This window comes from Papaver somniferum, chromosome 1 (genome assembly GCF_003573695.1).
Source record: "Papaver somniferum cultivar HN1 chromosome 1, ASM357369v1, whole genome shotgun sequence".
In the NCBI taxonomy this organism is placed as follows: domain Eukaryota; kingdom Viridiplantae; phylum Streptophyta; class Magnoliopsida; order Ranunculales; family Papaveraceae; genus Papaver; species Papaver somniferum.
The window spans coordinates 47,774,550-47,784,949 of NC_039358.1; the positions used below are offsets into that span (position 1 = coordinate 47,774,550).

A 10,400-nucleotide genomic window follows, 5' to 3' on the forward strand; every position below is an offset into this window, starting at 1 on the left:
ATCACAGGTTGTGCGTTAAGATCAGTCAATTAGAATATCCAACCTTGGGTTGTTGATTTACATTGTTTGACACTTGAACATTGGTCTTTGGTACCGTTCAAGTACTTCCTCTTATATTCAATCGGGCTCGCAGATTTCTATTTGTTGATTGTGGATTGAATTAAGAGTCAAAAATATTAAACTCTTTATATACTTTATTCTAGAATCTAGATTGAGTCTGACTGTATAGTTAATTTTCTAGAAAGTGTATTGAAATAAGTCCTCTCAGATTGCCAAACGAATTGTTAGGTGTGGTTGTTAGACCCCGCATTTTCAGTCTGGGCCAAAAAAGTTTTTATAGATCTTAACTTAGCTTTCTTTTGACTATTAAGTTCTTTTTTTTGTTGCTTTATACAGGTTATCACTCTACGACCTATACGGGTTGCCACAAGTTGCAACTCCATCACCGACTTCCATAGTCCCATGCAAGTTTGTGATCCGCAGGCGCCAACTACATTGACCACTTTTATGTTCCTATCCAAAACACACCCCATACCCTGTCATATGCACATAAGACTATAAGAGTCCCATACCCCCATACAGTATGAACACTCCTAAACTTTTATGTAAACGCAAATTATTTTCAATGCAAGCGCAGCTGTAATAAAAAGGATTCTCCAAGATTCAAAGATTTTATAATTATTGTTAGTCATCTAATACGGGGAACAGAATATTCATAATTCAACGCTCCTAGTCCCACGGTATCTTCAACTTACCCAAAATTACCACAACAAACATACGTGTATTTATCCAACTCTTACTCGTCTCGTGTAGATACCAAATCAAGAAGAAAGTAAAGAGAGAATTTCCATAATCCATACCACCACCACCAAACCCCAGCCAGGAACCAACTACCCCTTCCCGTCATCAATCATCACACGGAATCTCTCATCCTCCGGTAGTTGTTGTTGGTGGAGTGGGACAAACAGAGAAGCCCATCATTAAAGAAATCGACAGAAGAAGAAAAAAATAAAGAGACCCTTCTTACCTTAAACTGTGTGCAGACTTTTTAACATAAAAAAAACTCATTCTCTTAATATTTTATCGGGATTCAATTCTGTATTTATTTGTTTGTTTTAGCCTAAATCAATACCCACAAAGGAGGAAGATACAGATTCTTCTTCTTCTTCTTCTTCTTCTTCTTCTTCTTGTTTGGAATCCACATTATTACAATACTCTCTTTGGTGGTGGTAAGCTCTTCTTTGGTGATTTTTGTATGATTTTGTTAGAATATTCTCTAGTTTATACTAAAATCTTGGCTTGGTTTCTTTGTCTTGATCTGGTTTTACTAGTTACATGTTCAGTTTATTTGCACATTTGCACTTATGTCAAATTTTCAATTTGGTTATTGTATGTATTGGATTTGCGCTTCATTATGTAAAATTTTCAAATTGGTTGTCTGTAGGATTTCAAACAGGAGGAGTAAACTCATGGCATTTGCTGATGAAAGTGGTAGGAGCTCTCAGAAGGTCATGGACATGACATTCGCTCAAGGAAGTGGTGGCACTATGGACAAACCAGGGGTCTGTGTTGTTGACATATTTTCTATTGAATTTCCTCTGGAATGGGGTCTGGTTTTTGTTAGTTTTAGTTGGTGAGTGTGACTTTTGAATTGCTTTTGTTTGATGAAATTACTAACAGGGACATAAGATGGCAATGGTAATTTGTTGGCTTCTAGGGAATGGGTGTCTTCTCGCTTGGAACAGTATGTTAACGATGCAGGATTACTATGAATACTTGTTCCCGGTATGTGTTTTAGTTCACCTTTTGCCTTACTTTTATGCCTGCCATATACTCTTTGAATTGAGAGTTTAGTGAAAGTATGATTTTTCATCCTCTGCACTAGAATGGTACTTTGTTTCTTTCCTTGATGCAGGATTAACCTAAAACAAGTTGTCTGCTGACTTGGGGTTTTTTCTTCTCTTGATGCAGGATTACCATCCTGCTAGAGTGATCTCAATTGTTTATTTTCCGTTTGCCCTTGCAACAACTGCTATATTTGCATACCATGAGGCCAAAGCGAACACAAGAAAACGAATCCTTATTGGATTTAATCTTTTCTTTATAAGCTCTCTAGCAATTATAATTGTGAGTAGAATCCCTGTCAGAAAAATATCCCCCTCCTATAGTTTACTGATCTGTTAAAGCAGTTACATGGTTCCCTTTGCTCGTACTTCAATCAATCGGGCATTAATTGTATTTATCCTTGCTCTTCTGTTTGATTCATAGCTGGATGTGGCCACATCTGGTGGAGGAGGGCTTGGGAAGTACATTGGTCTCTGCCTTATTGTAGCAATTGTTGGTATTGCAGAGGGGTATGTCGAGGGTGGGATGTTCGGGGATCTCTCCTTCATGTGCCCTGAGTTCGTCCAGGTAACTTTTATTTACAGTTCAGTTCATTTTTGCTCTCGCTTACTGGTTGTTAATACTGTAACATTTTTTTTTCCGAATGCAGTCTTATTTAGGGGGTATGGCTGCATCGGGGGCGCTAACCTCGTCTATAAGGTTAATTACAAAAGCAGTGTTTGATAATACCAACAATGGTCTTCGCAAGGGGGCAAGTAAGTGACACATTTTGTTAATTCATCTTAATGCATCTCTGATCCATATATAAATTATTTGCTTCCAAAATCTATGTATTTCACCAAATTAATGTTCATTTAGTCGTGACTGTTTTTTGGACTCAAAGTTGCCAAAAATTTCTATTTACTGAATAAAGATTCTAGGCACCCCTTGAGTTCAAGGGACATTTTTTACTTCAACTTTCACTCTCCATGTTCGAAAATGGTTGAACCTGAACTGGTAACATCTAAAATCATCTGTTGCAGTGGTGTTCCTCTCAATCACCACATTTTTCATGCTGGTGTGTGTATTTCTCTACGCAATGGTCTTCGCTAAACTACCAATTGTCAAGTATTATCGATCAAAGGCAGCTTCGGAAGGTTCGAAAACAGTTATAGCTGATCTCATTGCCGGTGGCACAGAAACACAGCAAAGCAAACTAGTACTTCATATGACCTTTTTCTTTCTCATTTTATCAAGTGACAACCCCTTATTTACGAGTAATTTTCTATAAGGTCTAGCAATAAGATTTTGGATTTTCTATTACAGGCTGACGAGGAAGGGCATAAACAACTGGAGCGCCTGACCACCAAACAGTTGCTAGTTCAAAACATTGACATTATAGTGACTGTAATTCTAATATATGCATTGACGTTGTCGATTCTCCCTGGGTTCTTAGCAGAAGACACAGGGAAACACAGCTTGGGTACCTGGTGAGCTCCCTCACTTTATCAAACTGCTCAAAGATGGACTGTCTTGAAATTTTTTCTAGCAAATATAATCATTTGTTGTCTATGAAGTTTCCCTAACTGTTACGCAATACTAATTTGTTGTGGTTGTTCAGGTATGCGGTTGTTCTGATTGCTATGTACAATTTCTTAGATTTGATTGGGAGATACATTCCAGTCATAGACGCTTTAAGGATAAAATCAAGAAAGGTCATCCTGGGTGCAACTGTGTCTCGTTTCTTGCTCATCCCATGTTTCTATTTTACGGCCAAGTATGGAACCCAGGGCTGGATGATCTTTCTGACATCTTTCCTAGGCTTAAGTAATGGATATCTCACAGTCTGCGCCTTTACAGCAGCTCCCCAAGGTTACAAGGTTGGTCAACAGTATTCTTACTACTGCTTGAAATCATATTTTGTAGGTATCAATCACTTTCTGATGCTCATTGTTCTCTCCATGTACAGGGTCCAGAGCAAAATGCATTAGGGAATTTGCTTGCACTGTTTCTTCTTGTAGGTATTACTCTCGGAGTAACACTCGATTGGATGTGGCTCATTGGCAAAGGCTGGTGATTTTTCACTCGGAAGTCAAATTGTAAATAAACACACAGTGATGATTACAGAACCTCAATGCATTTCAATCTTTAGGAACCAAATCGTTTCGGTTGTTTTTTCATTGATCTTGGTTTCATTTTGATTATAGTTTGATAGTACTTTTTTCTTTTACTTTTGCTTTGAACTGAAAAGAAAGCATTTGTAAAGGTTTTTCCTATTTCCTATCCCTATTTTTCCTATTTCCCATCTCTTCACAATTTCCAAAATCTATTTACTTTTAAATTCAAGTTTTACCTATGTACCACCCATAAAAATCAGATTGATTTTGACCATGACTGTTAGCATTTTTGTCTGTCTTCTTCTTTCATCCCAATCTTTTTCAATTAATTATTAAAATACACTTATTTCTTTATTTATTTTTTCCATTAATTTGCTAATCGCCGATTGATCTATAATAATGGCCATTATTATAGAAGATCTATTATCGAAACCAAGGAAAAAATATCTCAACCCTAAACCATTATCAATCACACCATTAGCAATACACAATAGGTTTTATTTGAGTTGGCGCAAAAGATGATAACACTTGCTCGAGCTAGTAACATGCTAGCTTCCAATTCTAAAACCTAACAGAAAAAAATATTAGCGGATGATCCAACTAGCACCGTGTATATCATTAACGCTACATATGCACCAACCAGTTTTAAGTGACAATTGCACAGTCCCCATCGTCCATCAATTTTAATGTCTAGGCAACATGTGTACTGAACTTTCTCCGGTGATGAATTATGGAGATGGAACGTCATATGGTCGGTGGTGATGAGATGGAAACACGATTTATTATCTAGGTTTTTTTGTTGTATTAATTTGTAGAATGATTTTATTGGATGTAAATAAAAAGTAAAGAAATGGTACTCAGGATATATGAAATCTTATATGAGTGGTACTTAGGATATTTAAGGATAGGAATTAAGAGGAACGGGAGATAGGAAAAGTGGGGATGGGAAATAGGGAAAATCTTTGTAAATAAAATAAAATTTTATCAATGTAAATGGATTTACATTGTGTAATTGAATGTGCCGAACTTATCAGACGAACAATCCAATCTAACTTTATGCTGGAAGCAGCATAATGCTCAAACAGGTTTGTGTTGTGATATGTTGTTGTTTTCTTATGCTACTTTTTGTTGGTGAGTCTGTTTGATTAGATTAGCGATAGCGCCTGAAGATGGGGATGGTAAAGTCCTATGTTGGCAGTTTCGCACTGTTCGTACGAGGAGACATTTGGGTTCCACAAGCTGAGTTGTGTGCTTGTGACTTGAATCATTTGGATTAACCCAAATTTAAGGAAGGGGGACAGAGTAGTGGAAACATTATTGGTACCAATAGGTCAAAAAAAAAAGCAATGAAGAAGAGAGGGAGGGGGTCATGAAAAACAGAACTTTGGCCCTCAAAGTAGTGATGCATTGAAGCTTAAAAAGGGAGTAGGATCCAAAGGAAGTGGTGTTGGAGCTGTTTTTTCTCAGCATGAAATAATTGGGGTGGAAAAGGGGGCAGGAAAAACATAACTTTGCCTCCCCAAGAACAGATACATTGATGTTGGAGAATGCACAACCAATTGTGGGGAAAGGAACAGCAAACTCCATGATTTGGGAAAAACAGAAAATTGTGCAAGTGGAAGAAAAGAAAAATGAAGGCAAAGAGTCGACTGGGGATACTGTGACTCCAAATATTTCTACACAAAGAGTACCAGACTCTATTGCCGAACACTTTGAGGTGAAGAGGAAATATGTTAGAAAAGCTAACACTAGCTACCAGAAAAAAGGAGGTTCACAGATTAAGCCAAGAACTGAAATAGGGAAGGGGTATGGAACTAAAATTTCTCTAGCAAAGATGAAGGTGAATATAGATGAACCACAAAATGAGACAAACTCTCTAAAGATGCAACAATGGAACAACAACAATATGGAATGGCGTGGCCAATTGGCAATTCAGGATGGAGTAAATTTCAACATTGGCACAACCACGAAACAGTTACCAAAAACTCACAAAAAAGACATATAACCAGAAAAAGCTCATTTTGATCTTAATTCCACTGAGGGTGATACAATTTATCCAATGGGTGGATCCATTATCCAGTCTCAGAGTACTATGGTGGACAAAACAACTGCTGGGATGAAAGGTCCACAACAGACACACCAGAATATTCCCACTAGCCAAGGCATTCAGGTACCTAATTTCTTCAACTTCAATTACTCATGAAATGGTTTGGTTCCACTTATATGCACTTCATGTTACATTTCACTTCTTGCTGCAATTTCAACCATGTCCTTATATTTTGTTTCAAGTATCATCTGTTCAATAATCACTACATGCACTACATTGGGAACCTTAAAATCATTAGTTGGAACTGTCAAGGCTTGGGTAACGAGACTACTCAGTCACATTTAAGAGACCTGGTAAACTCACATGATCCAGACATCCTTTTTCTAAGTGAAACTAAGAACATAAGAACTTTTGTGAACAAAGTCATTTTGGGGATAAATTACAAGTCTTATTTCATTGTGGACCCGGTGGGTCTTTCTGGTGGTCTTGTTGTTGCTTGGAAAATAGGAACCAATTTACATATTGGCTTGTACTGTTATAATCTGATCAACTGTCATGTTCTTGACAATGCTACCAATAAGGAATGTGTTAGCTCTTGTGTGTATGCTCCTTCTAATTGGCCACAAAAATACCGTTTCTGACATTATATAACATCTCTAGCTAGTACTTTTAGAGGTGAATAGGTTGTTATGGGAGATCTCAACCTAACTTTGTATGCGTATGAGAAAAAGGGGATTGGTTATTTCATCAAATCTGAGGCAGAAAAGATTATTCATCTCTTAGGATTGGCTGGCTTAGAAGACTTGGGGTTCGTGGGTTACAAGTTTACATGGTCTAATAGAAGAACTGACAATGAATTGACTGAAGCAAGATTATATAGAGGGTTGGCTAGCTATGAGTTTTGCAACCGCAACAAGAAAGCTACTGTCAAGCACTTAGTTGTTGTAGGGTCTGATCATTCGCCAATCATGCTCAATACCAGTTATCAGGCTAACTTTGGCCACAAACCTTTCAAAGTTTTGGGCATTTGTCTCAACGAGCAACCATGCTTATACATCATTTCTACTACCTGGAACATTCATGTTACAGGCAGCAATGCTCACAGAATTATGAGAAAACTCAGCAAAACCAAAAACAATATTAGACTATGGAACAAACATTCTTTTGGAGATATCAGAACCAACATCACTAGAGCCAAAAACAACCTAGAAAAAGCCATATCTGATCAGAATCTTATAAACAGGTCCCAAGAATTAAGAAAGATAGAGGAAACACTAGCTCATTGGTACAAGGTGGAGGAGACCTTCTGGAAGGACAAGAGCGGTGAACAAGACATTCAGTTGGGGGATAGAAACACCGACTACTTCCACAAAAAAATCAGAATAGATGGAGGAGAAATAGGATTGAAGCAATCAAAGACCAAAATGGAAATTGGGTAGAAGGAAAATCCCGCGTAACAACAAAAATTACAGAGCACTTTAGAAAGGTTGCTACTACCTCTAATCCGGGACTGAGTACTGACTATCTAAATATGATTCCCCGTGTTGTTAGTTATGAAGAAAACATTATGGTGACTCATAGTCCTACTTTGGAGGAGCTGAAACAAGTTGTTTTTTCCAGGGAACCAGACACATCTCCGGGCCCTGACGGTTTTACTCCAAGGTTCTTTCAGAAAATTGGGAAGTGGTTAAGGAGGATGTTTTCAATATGGTCACTAGTTTCTTTACTACTGGGTTCATTTTGAGGGAAATAAATGCCACTTTTATATCCCTTATTCCTAAGATAGAATTCCCGCAGTCGGCTAGTGATTACAGACCTATTAATTTAAGCAACATTGTTTACAAAATGATTTCAAAAACTTTAGCAAATAGGTTAAAAGTTCTGCTACCTAAGATTATTTCACCTTTTCAGTCCGCTTTTGTGCCGGGTAGGCAGATTTCAGACAATGTGCTCATTGCGCATGAATTAATCCACACTATGAGGGCTCAAAGGGGTAATGAATTCCTAATGGGCATTAAGGTCGACATGTCAAAGGCGTTTGACAGGGTCGAGTGGAACTTTCTGTTATATGTCATGAGAAATTTCGGGTTTAGTGAGGAGTGGTGCAACCTGATAAACCAGTGCATCAACACTGTCTCTTCTTTAGTATTGGTTAATGGCGTACCAGGGTACCAATTTGTACCTTCTAGAGGCCTTAGGCAAGGCGATCCTCTATCGCCCTACCTTTTCATTGTGTGTATGGAAGTTTTGTCTAGAGCTATTTCCAATGTTGAGGAGTCTAATCTTATTCATGGGATAAAGATAGCGTTTAATGCTCCACCAATATCCCATCTTCTTTTTGCGGATGACCTTCTGGTCTTTTCTTCCGCAAATTTGCTAGAAGGTGAGAACATTTTGAAACTCTTTACTGATTTTAGTAATGCGTCGGGGCAGCTAATAAATTTTGAAAATTCGGGGATTTTTTTTAACACCAACTCTTACCAGGACACTATTGATACAGTCAACAACATCTTGGGAGTTCGTAGAATAGCCCTGAATGATAAATACTTAGGTTCACCCTTGTTCACTCACATTTCTAAAGTTAATTTTTTTCAAAGTATGGTTGTTAGAGTCGAAAACAAGCTTCAGATTTGGATCCCAAAAAGTTTTCTTGTGCTGCTAAGTCCACATTGATACATACTTCTACAACTACAATTCCTATGTACCAAATGAACTGTTTTAGGGTGCCGGTTGCGGTGAAGGACAAGATCAACAGGATCCAAAGATATTTTTTTGGGGAAAAGATGTTACCATTACTAGAGGAGTGTACTTGAAAGGTTGGACTAATATATGTGTTCTCAAGGACATGGGGGGGATGGGCTTTCTCAACTTGAAAATTTTCAACAATGCGATGTTGGCTAAAGTTACTTGGAGACTAGTCAACTTCCCTGATTTTATGTTGGCACAAGTAATGAAGCACAAGTACTACTCCGATCATAGCCTGCTCAACAGTGAAATACGATGCCCTGCGACAGCGTCTTGGGGGTGGAAGAATATATACAAAGAAATGTCAAAAATTCGAAACAACTCGGTTTGGGTGGTGGGCAATGGTAAAATGATCAGAATCTGGGAGGACTTATGGTGTGGTGAAGTGGAAGGTACTCTACAACCTCTTGACCAACAAAGTATGTGTTTCACTTTTGTTGCTGAGTTAATGGATTGTGATGGAGAACAAGGGAACTGGAACATGAGCAAGTTGCAACTCTGCTTCCAAACAGATGTGGTGGAAATAGTCAGTAAAATAAGCATTTTTAAGGATAGAGAGGATCAACTGATTTGAAAGTTGGAGGCTAAGGGTAAGTTCACTACTAAATCCCTTTATAACCAAATTGTTACAACAGGTCACCAAGTACAACAACATGAAAGAGAAACCTGGAGAAAGGCATGGAATTTGAACACAATTCCAAGAATAAAAACGTTTCTATGGAAATGTCTCCACCAGATCTTGCCGCTCAATGAAAGAATTGGAAGAATTGTTCCAAACATAAACAAGTTGTGCCCAATGTGTGAACAACAGGAGGAAACTCTAAACCATATTTTTATGTTTTGTGAATTTACCTTAAACATTTTCAATAACATTGGCTTTAATACTGACTTTGTTTTGAACAATCAGGTGCATTTCTTGGAATGGGTTAACAATTGGTTTACTAGAGACGATACCAAGGAGAGGAGAATCCTCAAGTGGCCAGAGACTATGGACACTATAATGTGGGGGATTTGGAAAACTAGATGTGATCTAGTGTTTAGGAAAGACAAACCAAATGTAGCTAGAACCAAGTATAGTATCACTACCTTAGTTAAAATAATGTTAGATGTATGGGGCATCTACACAAGGAGGAGGAAATTACCATCTATAACTCGGACTACATGATAAACCCACCCATTCTAACAGTGAAAATTAATGTTGTTGTGGTTTGTGACTTGACCAACAATTTTTATGGCATTGCTCTGACTACTTCTGACCATACAGGGGTTATCTCATGAGCGAAGTGTATCCATGCAGCAGGACTTGGCAGAGAGGAGCTAGAAGGCCTGGCGGCTTCACAGACGATCAAGTGGGCACGAGATTTGAACATTCAGATGGTCCAAATCGAGGTGATGACTTGAAAGTTCTTGAAGCTACTCGGAAAGAAGTTAACAAGTTCGCAAAAGCTCCAACCAGGTTGCAGGAAGGATACAATTTAAACTTTCGCTTATGTATGAAGGGTATCAAAACTCTTACTATGATACCTACTTTTGAAAATAGTGTTGCGAGGAATCTAGCTGTTGTTAGCCTGTCGGAAGGTCTGTTCAGTATCTGGGATGACATTTCTTTTTTGAACTTTATGAACCACAGTCAGGGAATGCAAGATCATTATCAGGTCTCTATGTAA

At 38.1% G+C, this 10,400-nt stretch overlaps 2 protein-coding genes across 2 annotated transcripts; both read left to right on the forward strand.

Annotated features, from left to right (window-relative positions):
• Window positions 1–831: 831 nt before the first annotated feature.
• Window positions 832–4,227, forward strand: LOC113285524 (equilibrative nucleotide transporter 3-like). The gene is made up of 10 exons (XM_026534398.1): window positions 832–1,229; window positions 1,445–1,562; window positions 1,681–1,785; window positions 1,972–2,127; window positions 2,269–2,412; window positions 2,495–2,600; window positions 2,868–3,043; window positions 3,151–3,314; window positions 3,446–3,704; window positions 3,794–4,227. Exons 2-10 carry the CDS (start codon window positions 1,470–1,472, stop codon window positions 3,899–3,901), a joined length of 1,311 nt encoding a protein of 436 aa, XP_026390183.1. The 5' UTR covers window positions 832–1,229; window positions 1,445–1,469; the 3' UTR covers window positions 3,902–4,227.
• A 3,468-nt stretch (window positions 4,228–7,695) lies between these two features.
• LOC113302475 lies at window positions 7,696–10,400 on the forward strand. Its single transcript, XM_026551415.1, has 4 exons — window positions 7,696–8,568; window positions 8,711–9,259; window positions 9,641–9,804; window positions 9,998–10,400. Exons 1-4 carry the CDS (start codon window positions 7,696–7,698, stop codon window positions 10,398–10,400), a joined length of 1,989 nt encoding a protein of 662 aa, XP_026407200.1.